This window comes from Periplaneta americana, chromosome 16 (assembly GCF_040183065.1).
Source record: "Periplaneta americana isolate PAMFEO1 chromosome 16, P.americana_PAMFEO1_priV1, whole genome shotgun sequence".
NCBI classification, from domain to species: domain Eukaryota; kingdom Metazoa; phylum Arthropoda; class Insecta; order Blattodea; family Blattidae; genus Periplaneta; species Periplaneta americana.
Window position 1 is genome coordinate 105,687,161 of NC_091132.1, and position 18,229 is coordinate 105,705,389.

An 18,229-nucleotide genomic window follows, 5' to 3' on the forward strand; every position below is an offset into this window, starting at 1 on the left:
ACATCTACTTGTTCTGTTCCACTTCCATTGTGAACTGGATAGAAGGGCGGAGTGAGTTCAGATGTTTTATGAACCCATCTAATAGCTGGGCACCATGAGACCAGATTATGAAAGTGTCATCCACGTATCGGAGTCACAGTGTAGGTTTATGGCTAGCAGTAGACAAGGCCATTTCCTTGAATCATTTGTGTATTGTCATGTACCTAATCTGTGGTATCAATTTCATTTCAGTCACATGTATTCTTCTTGGTGTTGCAGTTTCCACAAATATTGGTGTAGTTTAGGAGAAAATCAAAGTGAGACAACCACACACATACATTACATAGCAGACACATACATACCTACACTCACACAGACACACACATATACACATCTATTAAGAAGCAGAGCCACGTATTATTACATTTTTGGCACTCACTAGTGATCTTTCATGACATCCCAACCCTTTATTTACTGTTGATTGTCAAAGAAAATCAGCGCTTACGAGCTCTCCTTCTAGGTATATTACTCATATAGTGTCTGATGGAACGAACTGTTGAAGAAAACCAGGGATTTCTTTTCTGACTTCAAAAAATCTCTGTATACAACTTGATTGTAATAGGTCTCCATATTCTGATATGATATACTCAAAAAATGTGTATAACTGGCGATGTCAATGAGCTCTATTGCCATCCCCTATCATGTTTTGATAACATTGACTACATTTGTAAGGATTTCATCCTGCTTTACTGATTTGTCATAAAGAGTATTTTGAATAATACAATGAAATGCAGGACAGTTTATGCCATATTCTCTCAGACTTCCATCCTTCCATCACTGGTGCACCATCTGTTACAATTGTCGAAGATTTTTCAAAACCTTCAAATTTATCAACAGAAGTTTTAACTTACCCTTCTCTTGTAGTTCCTTGAAGAGAACACACGTTGAGCAGATCTGAGTTGTGTGTATAAAAATAAAAAATTGACTTACGTCTGAGTGATCTATGCTTTCATCAATGGCTGTTATCTGATATTCGAGATACAATTGGAGAAAATCTCGGAAAAATGCATACAGATAATCAAGTCAAGTCGGTTTTGAATCCATGCCCGAGTGAGCACGAGTCCCCTTTCCTACGCATAGGCGACATCAACTCCTGTTTTGAGTGGAACTCTCCGATTTTATAACTTTGCCCTGGCCATCCTTTTGGTTTGACCTAATTTTCCATTTTGTCTCGCTTTATTTTATTATAATTAATTTCAGTTCTAATTTCAAATTTAATGTTTCCACATTTTTAACCTCTTCCCTTACTGTATATTTTACCAATTTTGTGAAAAATAAAATATATATATTTTTTTAATTTTCGTTTAGAGGTAATTTAATATTACAGAATCCTTATACATCACTAATTTCCTTACATACCTAAAAAATCACTATAAAATATACATGTACATTCATACCTGAATTATTATCCCGAGTTACCTCTCTTGATTCCAGCTCTGGTGGTTGTCCCACTTTGATTTTCTCCTAAACTACACTAATATTTGTGGAAATTGCAATATCAAGAAGGATACATGTGACTGAAATGAAATTGATACCACAGATTAGGTACATGACAATACACATATGATTAGAATTACAGAATTGTACCTGATCTATGACCGTGAGATTTCAGTATGGTATGAAAACTCCATGTGCTGCAATCAGAGCCTCTAAGCATTGTGGCATGGAATCAAAGAGGGCCTAGATATTGCTCCTGGGGAATCTCCCTCCATGCAGTTTGTATGCGAGTCCACAAAGCGTCAAGAGTGGGTGCTGGAGGACCATGACGAACAAGTTGCCGACCAATCATATTCCAAACATGTTCGATAGGCGACATGTCTGGTTAGCATGCAGACCAGGGAAGCAGTGATACCCGTCATTCTTTGAAGAAGGCTTGCACAATCCTCGCCACATGTCCTGCTGAAATATGGCATTGAAATTGCTTGAAAGAGGGGCAGTATCTCGAGCTCTAAAACCTCCCTAATGTAGTGGCTGCTGTTCAGATTGCCCTGAATACGTAGGAGGCGAGATCGCATATTGTATCCAGTGGTGCCCCAAATCATCACACTAGGCGTTTTTCCACTATGCTGCTCAACAATGCAGGCTCTCAGATTGCGTTCACCACGGTAGTGTCTAATACGTATGCGGCCATCATTGTAGGACAACTTGAAGCGGGACTTGTCCAAAAACACTACATTTTGCCACTCAACATGCCAATGACGGCATTCACGTGCCCATTGCAGTCTGAGGAGTTGGTGGTTTCTGGACAATGAAAGTCGACTCAATGGTTTGCGAGCCACTAGTCCAGCCCTCAAAAGACGGCGACGAACCGTTGACGCAGACAGGTCCACACCCATTGCAGTGCTCCAACATCGACTCAACACTGTGGATGAAGCTGTATGGTCCATCATGCCTATCGGACAAGATGGCTGTCATCCCGTGCTGTGGTCACATTACGTGGTCCAGTACCCGCTCGTCTCTGCGTATGACCCTCTTCTATCCACTGGTTCCACACACGCATCACTGTCGTAGCAGCATGCCCTGTGTGAGCTGAAATGTCACGGTATGACGATATTGCGCCCTTCCACATCGACGAGGCATACCTATACTAGCTTTCACGTTTCCACTTCGTTTGGAGCTCTGCACCGACTGAGCAAGGCATAACACTGATCTTGCTGATGACACAAGAGACGTCACTGTTGAGCCTATGTGTACGCCATCTCTCCGGAAACGTAATAAATTATTAGTGGTACACTGTTCTATGCATCTCCCGAGTTTGGAGTCGTTCAGACCATTCTTTCTGGGTGTTACACTTTTCAGAAACATTAATGTATTTAGCAACTTACGTTTTCTGTGGATTAATTTATGGGGTACAATACCAGTGCTGTTATGAAAGCATTAAGTTTTGCTTGTTGTGTGATAGACTCGAAAGCATGGTATTATGCACAGGGGCACATTGCATTCTGGACAGTAGTATCTGCTCTCGCGTCGATTTTTTTTTTGTTTTGCATTCCTCACACTACTACACATGAAACTCTGTCTGGTTGGGCTGTTCTTCTTCGGAGTTGGTGGAATAACTTCTAGAAAATGTCTACCCATAAGCAAAGTGAGTTGTGCGATTACCATTGAATAATCCAAGGGTGTCTTTCAGACTCCAGATTTTGTATACAGAATGTAGAAATTTCACAGGGCCAACTCGAGAAGATGAAAGAAGATCTTATAATATTGCTTTCCACTCTTTTGCGGGACTCGATAAGCTGCCAAGTGCTGGTTCTCACATTGTGTTGTTATAGTTGACCATTATTTTCAGCTTCAAATCATGCTTGATGACGACCATCTCAGTGCTGTATACTGTGCTAAGAAGCACCACATCTTTTTTATCCTTGCACCTGAGGGCAATGTTCTTGTCCCTCCAGAAGACCACAGTTTTGCCCTTCCTCAGCTTCCTTGTCTTCAGTCCTGGCAGCATATCTTTCCTGCTCATTCTCACAGTCCCGTAAGTGTCTGAGCATGTCAGATAACTGGGGTGACATGTAAAAATTGTCCATTGTAAGGCAATAGCCCCGGCCAAGTAAAGGTTTCATGAGTGTCATGACCATGACTACTTGGCTAGACATTGAGAGATCCTTGTAGTCATTATCAAGAACAGTAAATTATACTGTGTCTGGGGTGTATAATTTTTTTAATTTGTCTTCAAGATTCCGTAAAATACGCCAAATTTTATTCAGTTTTGAATTTGGGTGAGTTTCCGGATCGTAGTCCTCATTGTTGGCTAAGTGCAGGAATTTTTTCAGTTCGAAAAATCTGCTATATGAGAGCGTGTTTGGGAAGAATGTCGTAGTCATTGGATCTTTGTGCCAGTACATAGGTCTGTTTTTCAGGTTTATGAATAATGCTCTGCAGTATTGCTACGCTCAAAAGTATACGTACAGTATTCCAGAGTCTGTAGTGAGCCACCACGAATTATTTTCAACATTCTGTGGACACTGATTAGCATGCCGAATCGTCTCCTCAACTATAATGTTGATTAGGTCATTATTAAAGAATAATTTTTAAATTTGAGAAATGTCATTATCGGGAACAATATTAAAATTCAGGGAAGAAGCAGCTGTTAACGGGAATCTCGGAGGTGCAGAAGAAATGATGTCAGATGTCTTCTCTCTGACCCACTATCTAGCAGACAGGACAATCTGAATGCATAAGTTCGTCTGTAATTTCATCTTCTAATACCGATGTTTCACTGCCTGAATCTTCTGCAGGAATATATTCCTCGTCAGAACTGTCGGAATCACTAACACAATCCAGCTTCACATAAAACAGCACAACAAAACACAAACAAAAACTGCCAAAACTGACTAGCGTCTACTCACTACTGTGTGTGATGTTATACGAGCATTGAATTCCACTCACAAGGAATAAGTACAAAACACTACACCAGATGTAGTAGTAACACTAACTTCTGTGGTCATATAGTGAGGAAAAGAACTAAATGATGGAAATGTATAAATTCAGGATAATAATCCTTAGAAGCGAAAATCGGTTTCACACAAATTAACTCGGGTTAATAACTTTTGACGGCAGTTAGCTACCGAGTTAATTCAAGTTAATCAGGAAAGAGGTTAAAAATGAAATCGAAAACATTACTCCACATGAGTGAATAAGTGATAGGAGTCACAAATATTTCCAGAGACAGTTGAATTGAATTAGTCTTTTTTTTTTTTTTTTTTTTCAATAGGTGAAGGGGAAATTATTTACATTAATAAACAGATGCTGCAGGAACGGAAAATATAGTGTTATGCCGAGCATTAGTTCTTCTTGGTTTTCGTTTTTAAATGTGTATGTTATATCCTTTTCAAATAGCCATGTATATTTAATACACAATTCAAGTAATTAAGAGTGTTGAAGTACATTATAAATAGTGAGAAATGAAAAATATTTTAATATAAACTCATTTCTTTTAAATTGTTGTTTCTTAAAAAAATTCTCTAACATATAAATATTACTTTATTTATAAGTAAATACGTCTCTTTTCTAGATATCCACAATCCTTTCAAATGTGCTTGAATGCAAAGGCAATGTGAAAGGAGTTAGCGAAATGAGAGATTCAAATGGAGTGAAAATTGATGGTAAAGCTGCAGCTACAACATATTATATTGATACAGAAAAGCAAGCACCAATTGAAAGGGATGTAATGGAACGGTAAGTTTGTTGAATTTATATGCTTTATGAATTTTATTTCTTATACACAATGGTCCAGTAATGGATGAAGATTTATAGCCAAGTAAGAATGTGTGTGTGTGTCTATATATATATATATATATACAGTGCTTTTTTTCTGGAAAAAAGTTTACCGGAACTCTATCACTCGATCACATTATACAACAAAAACGTAGGTATAAAAATATTAGGCACAGTAAGTTCCAAATGGAGCTCATCGATTTTAAGCATAATGGAAATTTTGCGATTTCGAGCTATAGTTTCAGGATCAATAACGGAAGATGGCAGCACTAGATTGCATGAGTTACTTTTGCACCAACGATAATAATGAGAAAATGTAAACTCTTGGACTCAGCAGTGGCGACAATTTTAATTTTCAATTTCGCTTATAAAATATATCTCATTGGAATTTGTAATGGCAAAAAGTTTACTGGAACATGTTTCAGACCGTTCCGGCTGAAAAAAAGCGCTGTATATATATTGTCAGTTTACAAGCAAGATACATTAAGTCAAAAATATTACTTCTGAGAAAAAGGCGTTTATAATGTATATAATGTATGTGTATAAATCTAGAATTGGAAAATGAAATACACATAAAGAGAAATAACTTACTAAAAATAATATTTTGAGGATGTAGTTTTGTCAAGAACTTCAAACGTCTTTTTCTCAGAAGAAATATTTTTTACTTACTGTGTTTTACTTGTAAACTGACGATAAATATCTATATATAGGGTTAGTTAAAATTCCCGTACCAACTTTTGAAGCATGTGGTTCAGTGACATGAAACTTGGTATGTGGGGATAACCATATACTAAGAACTCAATAATGGTATTACCGAGTTTTTTCTACTTCTGGTTTAACCGGAAGTAACTCCAACTCTCTCATTTTAAATCGAACACCCGATATATTTTTTTTTATTTTTGAATAAAAGCTTTTCAAAAAGTACTCACACTTGATATTTCTGTATCAATTCAGTGTTGCTAAATCAAGGAAACAGAAAAGTGTATCAAATATTAAAATAATAAAATACTCCTTCCTTAACAAAAACAAAATAAAGCTAGCTCACCTTCTAAATAATCAATATTAAATATTAAATTATATGGCAGCGATTCTTGTGGTTTCAAAGAATTCAAGAATTTAGTTTGACTAAAAACAGTCTGCTTACTTTTACAATTGCATCGAGAAATTCATAATACAGTCCTGGACTGTGTAAAGATATTTTTGCATGAACTATCTAGTTTTAGCCTTCATGATGTGTATCAACAATGTTATTTAGTTTCGTGTTATAATTTTCATGGTCTAATGAAAGTCGATGTTGAATACAACAGACAATAATAAAGGACAATTGACTACAAAGATTGCATTTTAATATTATACATGAACGCTTGATCGTATTTATTTTTATTTTTTTATTTTTTAAATTAATTTAACGTCCATTTGCACAATTTTAATGTAGCCTATGTTTTTCTCCTGGTTATGAAGGTTAAATGTGCAAACTTTGACACATATGTCAAAGTGTGTAGATTTGTATAGAGAACATACATACATACATACATACATACATACATACATACATACATACATACATACATACATACATACATACACACACACATACACACACATACATACATACATACATACATACATACATACATACATACATACATACATACATACATACATACATATCCACATTCACTTTTATATATTAAGATTTTAAATACACAATCATCTCAATCAAGTCCCCTATGGTGACTGAGTGGTCAGACCTTCAGTCTGTCACGCAGACGGTCTGGATTCGAGTCCCGGTCAGGCCTGGGATTTTTCATTTAAAAATTCATAATGACACTTGTGGTGGACAAGATCGCACTTGGCATTTTCTCAGTGTTCTCCCATTTGTCCATATTAACATCTATGTCATCATTCCATCAACATTTCTCCATTTCGTCATCATTTCATAGCATTCTCTGAACGCCAGCTGGTGCTGGCCTAGGAATGAGGAGAGTTGCCTATTCAAAACACAGCGACCTTAGTGTAGTCAGCCAATCTGGGTTTGGGAATGTGCCTAGCTTGAGTTAGCACAATAGATCGTAAAAGGTCGCAGTGCTGGGTCATAGTGCCCCCCTCCCGAAAATTCCAATCCATTCCATTCCATCTACATTCAAACTTAAGAATTAATCCATGGAAATGGAATAATAAAATAGTGGGAAGCTCATTAAAGAAAAGGTTTGAAAAGAAATGTAAGACAAAAGGAGACACTTTTTCTATTTAGAAATATGGCAAGATTCAATACCGAAAACATGAGGGTTCTTCTAGCAGGAGAAAATTGTAATGGAGTGTATGTGCGTTTTTCTTTCCTGATCAAGAGATTCAAATTTCCTGAGGACTTTGCTGGCACATTACCATTGGTGCCAAAAACAAAATGAAACCAGCAAAACTGAAGAATATAAGGTCATTATATGAATTCTTGTCAAGTGAAGAAATACAGTGGTTTGAGCAGCTTCATGAAGAAGAATTCTCAGATGGTGTTTGTGACATTTCTGATAATGAACTTATCTTTGCTGACGCTAAAGACATAAGTCTGTGATTCTAAAATATTAATCATTAATTTAATTTCTGTTAAAGAAAATGTTCCTTAAAATCATCAGAATGGAAAAAGATGTTATTTCTCATTTTTTCAGTAAATATATAATTTGTAATAAACACATGTGGTTCACATTTCTCATCAATAAATGGATTGATAGAAAAACGACTTCGGCTGTGTCTCTAAAATGTCTTTATTGTGGCAATATCTTAATTTCTTAAACTACAAGTTGTATAATGGGAGAATATAAGCTATTTTAAAGAATGGTTACATTCACAAATAATAAAATTTTATCAACAAAAAAATTGTCTCCATATCTTTGATCGGTTGTTTTCCCAGAACAAGGTTTTTTAACTGAGATCTTTTTTTCCAGCAAGCTCTTCAATTGTTGTTCGACATCTGAACTAAGTTTTTCTATATGGCGAGTCACAGTTCGAGCTAAGAGGTTGATCACGTTAAATTTGGCAGCTTTTCTTGGAGTTATCTCAACAGTTATTTGCAAGGATGGTTTTACAAAACATTCTTCTGAGAATTTCCGGTATTCTCTCGTAATTAATTATTCAGTTTTGTAGCTAGCTAGAACAGAGTTTGATTCTGAACCTAGATGTCCGTGTCCTGCATGAACCATTAAAAAAGTAATAAAGTACAAAAGTAAAACGTTGAACTATTAAATCTACAATATAAATCAAAGTTAGCTTAAATGAGCATTTTAAGATATCGATAAAATATAAGTTGTCTATAACATAAAATAGGCTATAACAATTCAAAAAATACCTCATCCTCTTAATTCATAATTCGTGGCCATGTACCTAGCTTGTAGTGTGTTCAATATTATATCGCTTGCTGTCGTAACTGTGTTACACAGTAGACATGTTGTATGGTCGTTGTAGACATAAAGTATTTATCATGCCATGGATTACCAGGGTGGATCTCCTTATCCCTTATTTTGCTAGATTCGACGTGCTCTGCCATGATGAACTCGCCACTTATCAAGTATACCTGAGAGGTGTCCAGTCAAGACACAGAGCAAACAGCAGATATTCACATGCTGACCTCTGTGTAGACAGTTGGCAATTCATTTCCACACTTCTTGATGCCGATACCATTGGTATCACTGATAGATTTTATGTCGGAATAGATGTTGTCTCTCCAATCTTTAGATCTTTCTGCGCCATCTCTGAGATTTTCTTCAGCTTTTCTGGTTTCCCTTCCTTCTCTTTATTACGTTTTCAGTAGGCTCGCTGCTTTTCTTTTGCAGATCTGCCAGTCATTGTGATGTTGTGCCACTCACAAAATTAACTTTTGAATGATGCAGGCATTCATGACTTGTGGTTCGTTGAGCCACTCTCACTCATTCCAGAGATATAGCCCAAAAGATAGCACCCGTTGCTTACGAGATTATACAAGCTGGCGCATAGCGCTTGAAATACGGGTCTAAAGTGGTTCCTCATAATGCCAATTCCGCCGCTCAGGGCGCTGTTCGGTTCTAGATATTCATAGCAGAAGACTTAAATGACATTGACATTTGGGACATTTAAAGGACTCACTGTTGCTTATTAAATGTTTCGTACAATAATTTATGGTCAATAGACATACAGTGAAACCTGCCTTTGCGGTCACTTCATTTAAACGGCCACCAGGCCAAAAGGCCAATTTTCTCTGGAACCAATTGGATTTTCCCGGCCAGCGGCCGGGGTCTATTTGGATTGGAACCTGACTATAACGGTCACTGTCCAACAAAAAACTTTTCACGGATACTGTCTGACCTATTTTTTCGACGGTTAGAGGACAGGAAGCAATAGCTAAGCGTACAACAGTACACCCTCCATATCTTGGGGTTAGTTGATTACTGTTTTATGACTCTTTTGTCACTTTCCACTCCGACCCTGCACAGCTATAAATTCTTATTCGTTTTTTAAGGATTGAAACACGAACTTTTTCTATCGAAAATTTCACAGTATGTTTTAGGTAGTTAACCATTCGAATTTTTTTTGTTATTTTCTTTCTATCTTTCTCTATATGGACCAGCTTTTACGAATTTTTCTTCTTTTCATTCACTTGATTCAGAGGAACTGTGAAGTTAGTTTGAGAGAAAAATCATGTCTAACAATAAATTTATAGTGGTGTTAAGTTTAGAGGTGAGACGAAAAATGGTTGAAGAAAGTGAGAAAAATTGCAGAAATATTCAAATGTGGAAGGACACAAATAAACGGTATAATTAAGAATAAAGATGAAATATTAAAAGAATGGGAGGAAGAGAGAATCTGTGTTTAGTAATGTGAATTATTTTGTTTACGAATGGTTCAAGTGTGCGAGGGCGAAGAAATTGGCAATAAGTGGGCTTATGATTCAAGAGAAAGCTCTTGAAATTTCCAAAGAACTCGATGTAAGAAATTTTGTTGCTAGTAATGGGTGGTTAGAGTGCTTTAGAAAACGGCATAACATTGCATTTCGTTCTGTGTCTGGTGAAGGAGGTGACATTGCAACCAATGTTATTGAAGAATGAAAAAAACAAACTGCCTTCAATTCTTGCGGAATATGAACTCAGAGACATTTACAGTGTTAACGAAACAGGTTTTTTTTTCAGGCCCTCCCTAACAAAACTTAAATTTTAAGAAAAAAGAGTGTAAAGGGGGAAAGTTGGCAAAAGACAGACTAACCCTGCTCTTTTGTTTGTTTGAAAAATGTTGACGTGGGCTTATTGGAGGTGAAGTGAACTGCCAACAATAAAGCTTGGATGACATCATCATTGTTTGAGAATTAGCTATGCGATTTCAATTCCAAGATTAAACGACAAAATCGCAATGTGATCCATGAAATTGGCGTTTCTTCCCCAAATACATCACACCTCCAGTCCCTTGATCAAGGTATTATCCAGTCATTTAAACTGAGGTACCGCAAGCAAGTTTTGAAATGGATAGTTGCAAGAATAGAACAGGCTGACATTAATATGCATGATTGTTGTACGCGCACAGTACTAAAAAGTCAGTGAAATTCAGTATTTTCATCCTGATTCATAAAAAAAAAAATCGCAACCTTAATCAAGCGGCCACCTGATAAAATGGCCATTTTACAAGGTAACTTCAGATGGCCGCTTTAGACAGGTTTCACTGTAATTTCAAAACTTCTACGTCTCAATTATATTAAAATGAATGGTTGTCATTCTTGATATTAAAAGATATTACATATTATAAACTAAGGTACTACTTCCTGTTGTTCAATTCATACATCGTACCTTTTCGGAAATAATGAAAGAAACTTAATATATTTTACATGAACCTACCCTTTTCACGTATTTATTATTATTATTATTATTATTATTATTATTATTATTATTATTATTATTATTATTATTATTATTATTATTATTATTATTCCAGTGCATTAAGGTACTGTATTATCTTCCATTTCCCTGACTTCATAATTTAATCATTTGTAAGTGGGCCTAACTTACCCCTTTCTTTTTTAAAAATAGATTGACATTGAAGTGTTTTGATTTTTACTAATGCAAACAGTAGCCACAATACATGATTAGTACAATTGTGCGATTTTTCTTGCACACCTTGCAGTGGTGAAATAAATATCTAATAGTCCTGTTGATTAACCTGTAGTGGATAGTAATAGCAAATGCTATGATATTTTAGTGTTTGTAAACAGTTTTTAAATTAGGAGTTAGAATTAAATTAATTAGTAAGTTAGTCTGCAATATATGTGATTAGAAATGGTTTTCGAATTTGACCATTTCCCAAAACATAAACAAATATCTCAGGGACGATTTTTTTTTTTTTTTGCCGCCCATAGGCACATGCGCATCTGGTCTTCCTGATCCCCATTTCATTTTTAATAATGTCTTCATCTCACTCCCCAGAGCTGTTTTCTGTCGTCACTCATGACATGTCAATTTAATGAAAACATAAAGTAAAATCTTCGGTACACCATGCAGTGATAATTGCACTTTATCACAACGAATAATTGTAATAGGCTAATTATTATTCATTTATTTATTACTCGTAATGTCGTTGTAATATTTGATTTGGCTTGGAGGATGAGTGGAGTGAGTTACACTAAACTCGGCATGCTCAACATTAAAATCGCATTGCTGTGTATGTTGTATCCTAAATAATGCAAATCGTATATGTGTCAATATTCAGCAGTAATAATTAACCATTGTCATGGAATATTTCGCCGCTATAAATGATGATGGTAAATCATACTCTTTTCCTTGAATAATGCTACTGATTGTCTTAAGGCAAGACAAACTAAGAACTGTACTAGTTTAATAATGATGATGATGATGATAATAATAATAATAATAATAATAATAATAATAATAATAATGTCTGAAAGTAGAAGACACCAGTAGTTTACTTTCAGCAATTATAACAAATTAGAGGAAACGAAATCTAAAGGAAAAACACGGAACTGAAAACAATCAACTTGCCAAAGTAAATGAACCAGATGAACAATGTAGTTTGGAAGCAAAATTTTTAATTGAACAAATTCAGACTTTCGGGAAACAAAATTGTAAATTCCATCAAATGACGCTGAAAATCTGCATCAATAAATCTCAAATAAGACTTTAATATGCTTGTTATGTTTGTAATCTCCGTACTCGATCAGTAATGCAAAATTAATCAAAGAATTTTTACGATACACAATGCTTAGTAATGGAACTATTCATCATTTAATAGGATTGCGAGGCGAACCTAGTGGCAGAAATTGTCATGATGCTCAGAGACCCACTCTCGATCGTGCTATGCGCCAGCTTGTATATAATCTCGTAAGCAATGATAACACCACACCTATTTCTGGAGGTTGCCGCCATTTTATTATTACGCAACTTTAATTAAACCCACGCACAATCTAGTACTCAAAGAGACCTTTCAAACCGTATACAGTGAAACTTTCCTTAACGGACACTTCCCAATAGCAGACTCCTCTCAGTAGCGGACATTTTAAAATTCCCCAATAACATTGGCCCTTATGATAAAATTCTTCCAAATAGCGGACATTCTCAATAACAAACGCCGACACTGAAATGTCTCTCCCAACAACTTATTAAAACTTTCAAATAACGGACAGCATGAAAGAAAAAAAAGAAAAAGACAGTTGTAAATTAAACGGAATTCTAACGGAATTCTTTGCAACAATCATTATTGTGCATTTGAACGTTCTTGTACTTTATTGAAGGTAAACAGCACAGTTGTTAGTTGTGATACTGTCCGTCCTTTCTTAGTTTGTCAAGTTGAGTGTTCGGAAGTACAGTCACATTAAAAATGTCACAAAAACGTAAACGTTTGTCACTAAAAGAAAAAGTGGATATTGTAAAGCATAGTGAGAAGGAGAAATTAAGTGTTCGTGAGCTGGCCACAAAGTTTAATGTGTGAAAAACTCAGGTTAGTGAAATTTTGAAAAACAAGGATGTTATTTTAAAATCATACACTGAGAATGCAAATGAGAACATAAAAAGAGATTTTCCTAAAACTGAGGGGCTTGCCATTGACATATGAATGGTTCTGCCATGCTAGAGCATGCTGGGACCTTGATTAGAGAGAAAGCCTTAGAAATTGCAAAAGAGTTGGGTTATTCTAATTTTAAAGCTTCAGGTGGTTGGCTAGACAAGTTTCGGTCATGACACAATATTTCCTACAAAAGTGTATGTGGTGAATCTGCTTCTGTTGATCCAGAGATTGCATCTGCCTGGAAAAGTAAATTTACTGATATGTGTGAAGGGTTTGATGAGTGAGACATTTTCAACTGTGATGAAATGGGTCTTTTTTACGAGCATTGCCAGACAAAAAAATGTATTTGAAAAGTGAAAAATGCAGTGGTGGTAAAATTTCTAAAGAGAGGTTGACAGTAATGCTATGTGTAAATATGATAGGTGAGTTTGAAACACCATTAATTATCGGAAAGACGCAGAGGCCAAGGTGCTTTAAAGGAGGAGTCGACATAAACAGAATGAATATAGAGTGGCACTCAAATCACAAAGCTTGGATGACTCGAAACCTGATGACAGAATGGATTGGCAGATTAGACAGGAAGATGGGAAGACAGAAGAGAAATATCATTTTGTTTTTAAACAATGCTTCATCTCACCCTGATATTGCATTGGAAAACATAAAACTGGTCTTCTTTCCACCCAACACAACATCAGCCTGCCAACCACTTGATCAGGCGTAATAAAGAATTTGAAGGTTCACTATCGTCAGTGTGTTGTAAGACATCTGTTGGCAAATATGGAGATGGCAAAATCAGCGAGCCAGCTGTCGGTCAGTATCAATGTCCTCAAACTGTTCGAAACTGCTTTCTTAAAGCTGGATTTCCTTGCTATGAAACTTCCAACTCAACCAACACTGACACCACAAAAAGTAACAGTAGCCCAACTGAATAAACTTTTGAGGATGTATGGAGAAGAGGGGTCAGATTACATTACAATTGATGAAAATGTTTCAACAGTGGACCAGAGTACCGTACTGATGTTGCAGAACTCATAAACTCATGCAGCAGTCAGCGACAGTGTACCCCAGTGACCATAGTGATGGAGAAGAAGGAGCAGGAGGGGAAGAAGAGGAACGGCCACCGGTTAATTTCAGTGAGGCTATGGAACATGCTGAAGAGTTGAAGCAATTTTTTCTTCAGAAGAATGATGCAGAGGGACTCGAAATGACTTCTGAACTACTGATGCATATTGAATCTAAGATATTCAAAATTAACAATAAACAATCAACAATTCTACATTTCTTTGTGTAGGGTGAAGTGGTACAGTGACTGATCTTTATTTCATTTACAAAACATTTACTGGTATGATTTCTCTCTGGATGAATACTGTAAACAGTCTCACTGTCTACTGTACTGTATTGTAAAATATAATGTTGAATATGTATGAGAAATTTTAATGTACTGTATACAGTACATACTATTTTCTAAATAGCGGATACTTCTCAATAACGGACATTTAATTTTTCCCCAGTGGTGTCAGCTATTGGGAAGTTTCACTGTATAATTTATCTCTTGCTTCGACCGTGAACAAAATTTCGTCGTATCTCAGTATATCCGCCATTGTTTTTCAAATTGTTTTCCTTCTGCGTTGATACCAGCACATTACTGAACATGATCTCTGACACTTAAAACATACTTTTCTGCATAGTTTCCGTTCCGAATCAATTTCTTCAAAAGCCTTTTCAGTGGCTGCTTTTAACTCAATGGAACATGTCCGCCTTGTGTTCCGGAGGTCCGATGTTCGATTCCAGGGGCCGATTATACTGACTTGGGTTTTTCGTTATCTCCCAAGTCTCTTCAGGGGAATTCTGGAATAGTACCAATAATTACAAATGCCACAACCTACCCAATCATACAGTCCATCATAACATCATTTCGTTCTCATCTTCTGCGACAAATCAGGCATCAGTCAGAGAAATAATGCTACTGGCTGAGTTTGCTGTCCTCTGTCGAGAAGAAAGCGCAGTAGAGGCAAACCGCTGAAGAGTGGAAGAAGTCTTAAAAAGGAGAAAGAAAAAAAAAAAAAGAAGATAGAATTGTTGAAATGGGTAGAAGCTTTTGGCTAACTTTCTACATACAGTACTAGCCATATCCATGCACTTTGCTGCACTTCTTAGAAATAAATATAATTGACATAAATGTATTATACAGCATTTTCAAATACAACTTTGCTGTTACTTAGTGAATAATTAGTTAGAAATAAAATTAATGTGGAACACAATATTAATTTATTTATAACATTGCGTACTTATTTTGTGCTACTACTGTACTGAGTTTCCAGATTTGGACAAACCAATATTTATATAATTGCCCAGGAGAAAAATATTCTTGCCTTAGTTTTATACCTGTATACAGTGATGCCTCACATTACGAACCTAATCCATTCCCGGACAAAGTTAGTTATATGGGATGCTGTTTCCCATAGTAACTTATTGAAAAAAATTTAATTCGTTCCTGAGCAAAAAAAAAAAAAAAAAAAAAAAGCTCTCCCTTCTTTGCAACCCTAGCTTCCAAGATTGACTCCCTGTTGTCCAGAATGGTCGCTATGGTTGATTTGTTCACTCCATTTTCATTTGCAAGATCTACCACTCCAGTCCCTTTGTCTTTCTTCCCTATGATTTCTTGCTTCGCTTGAATAGAAATAGATTTTCTAGTGGCAGGAACCTTCGTAGTTGTCGTCTTGGTACAGTACACTTCACAACACCAAAAAATCACTCAGTTTTCTGCTAAGTTTAACCTCTCTGAAACAAATTGCACATTAAGACACAAGGAATACAGCACAGTACCTCAAACTACTGTAACCAAAAAAAACAAACAAAAACACAAAAACAAACAGAAAAACGTGTTAATTAAATTTATTCTTCACTTTACTCCCGAAATATGCGATTTTTGCGTGTGTGATTGTTGATTTCCTGTTCATAATTAAAAAATAAGGAAAATATGACTATATCCGTGGTGATAATTCTCCTTTACCAGTTTTGATAAGAAAAAACACTAAATTTTGCAGTAAAATACTAAATTAGATCATGAGATCACCCTTAAGAGAATTGTTTTTCCCGTGAACTCTTCAGTTGCTTCAGTAATATTACATACTGTAAGATATTATTAACTTTTTTCATATTCTTTGAAAAATATTGGAGTGCAAGAGGTCAAATGACTTTATTGTCAAACGCCTGGCATTAGAAAACAACAACATCAACTTTTTTCATATTAGTATACATTATGTGTTGTATGATTATTTATCTGTAATTTATGCCACTTAGGTACCAGAAAAATAAGTGAGTTCCAAATAACACAATTATGGAAATAACCTCCTTAATTCAAACCCTAAATAAACAATTGTAAGGTATTAATTGAAAACATTAATTCTGTCCATAATTTTATAAATGCAAAACGTCAGTAAAGACCAAAATAACCGGTACAGGTAATTTTCTAACGCTAACACAGGAAAGAAGTTATAAACTTAACCGGTGATTATCTAAGTGTTGAAAGTGTGTATCCAACAATGAAGAATATTTTTAAGTTTTAATACAAGACTAGAGGAACACAGTCTTTACGTCACAGCCTCAAAACAACTAACAACTCGTTTCTTGCTCAACTGCAAGACATCCCTAGCAAGAACCTTTTCGACTGTGGACTTGAATGGCCCTTAAACACAACGCATGAAAAAGTACTGTTTAAAATCACTCCTTGAATGTTTCTTTAACTCAATGAATGGCAAAAAAAAAACGAAGTACAGTAGCTCGTTGTATAAATATCTCAATTTCTATCAAAAGTGGACTTGAATGGTTTTTGATCTCAACGCTTCATTTGTAACTTCCTTACTGACTCTCCCAAGTAGTAATATACTTCTGATCGATTTATACCATACTGTAGCTTCACGTTTCCGTCTTCATCCTTTTCATGAAGATTATTTAATCCTACTTGTGTCTTTCGTATGTATTGTTTTATAAGATAGGTCTGTAGCTCTGTAGCTTTAAGTGTCATATAATTATATGTATCAATCAATCAATCAATCAATCAATCAATCTTCTTAATGTACGGTATCCAGCTATTTGCTAACAACATGAAGTCCACTATAGTCCACTGTAGTCTTTTCAGTTCTTGTTTTTCATGAGAAATGAGGGGTATTTTGATCGGTGTTCATTATAGATGCCTGTTGCTAGTAGCCAGAGTTGGGGTGTAGTCAATATATACTGCAGGGCTGTGTCTTCTGCAACTGGTACTGATGATTTTAATTTACTTCTTTTGTGGTTTATGGATGGACAGTATAGAAGAATGTATTCCAGATCTTCATCGTAATTATTACACTACAAACAAGTAGGAGTACAAGCAAGGTGAAATTGGTGTAGGTACAATTGTGTGACAATGTAACCTGTTCTGGCTCTTGTTAAAAATGTTTGAACATGTCTGGGCAAGTTTTTGTACATTTCCTGGTCATTTGGTTTCTTTTGAAGGGACTGTAAAATTTTTCCTTTATAGTTACATGTACAGAGGGTACTGAAAAAAATATATACACACTTTGACAGGAGATATCTACTTGATATATTTTAAAGTTGGACCGAAAAACAACAGTAATGTGTAGTATGCTGTCCTGTAAACAGATGAGATTCACATACGTTATGCTAGCATTGCTGCGCAACAGGTCAATCAACAACAAAATGGAGCCAACAGTAATGTATAGTATTATGTCCTGTAAACAGATGAGACTCACATACGTTATGCTGGCGTTGCTGTGCGACAGGTCACTTAACAAAGTGGAGCAAAGATTATCGTTTGAAGAGCGAAAAGCAATTTTGAAATGGTATTGGAGAATCGAGAATGTTGTTGAAGTTCAACGGCAATGGAGACGTGAGTACAGAACAGAACCACCAATGCGATTAACAATTGCACACATTCGTGACA

The 18,229-nt window shown here is 35.8% G+C and overlaps 1 protein-coding gene across 1 annotated transcript in view; it reads left to right on the forward strand.

The window, feature by feature from the left end:
• LOC138691011 (cadherin-AgCad1-like) overlaps positions 1-18,229 on the forward strand; it is a 318,553-nt gene that overhangs the window by 277,857 nt on the left and 22,467 nt on the right. Inside the window, exon 28 of the mRNA XM_069812651.1 lies at positions 5,054-5,217. Within this exon, the coding sequence (XP_069668752.1) occupies positions 5,054-5,217 (164 nt within the window). The remainder of the gene's footprint in view (positions 1-5,053; positions 5,218-18,229) is intronic.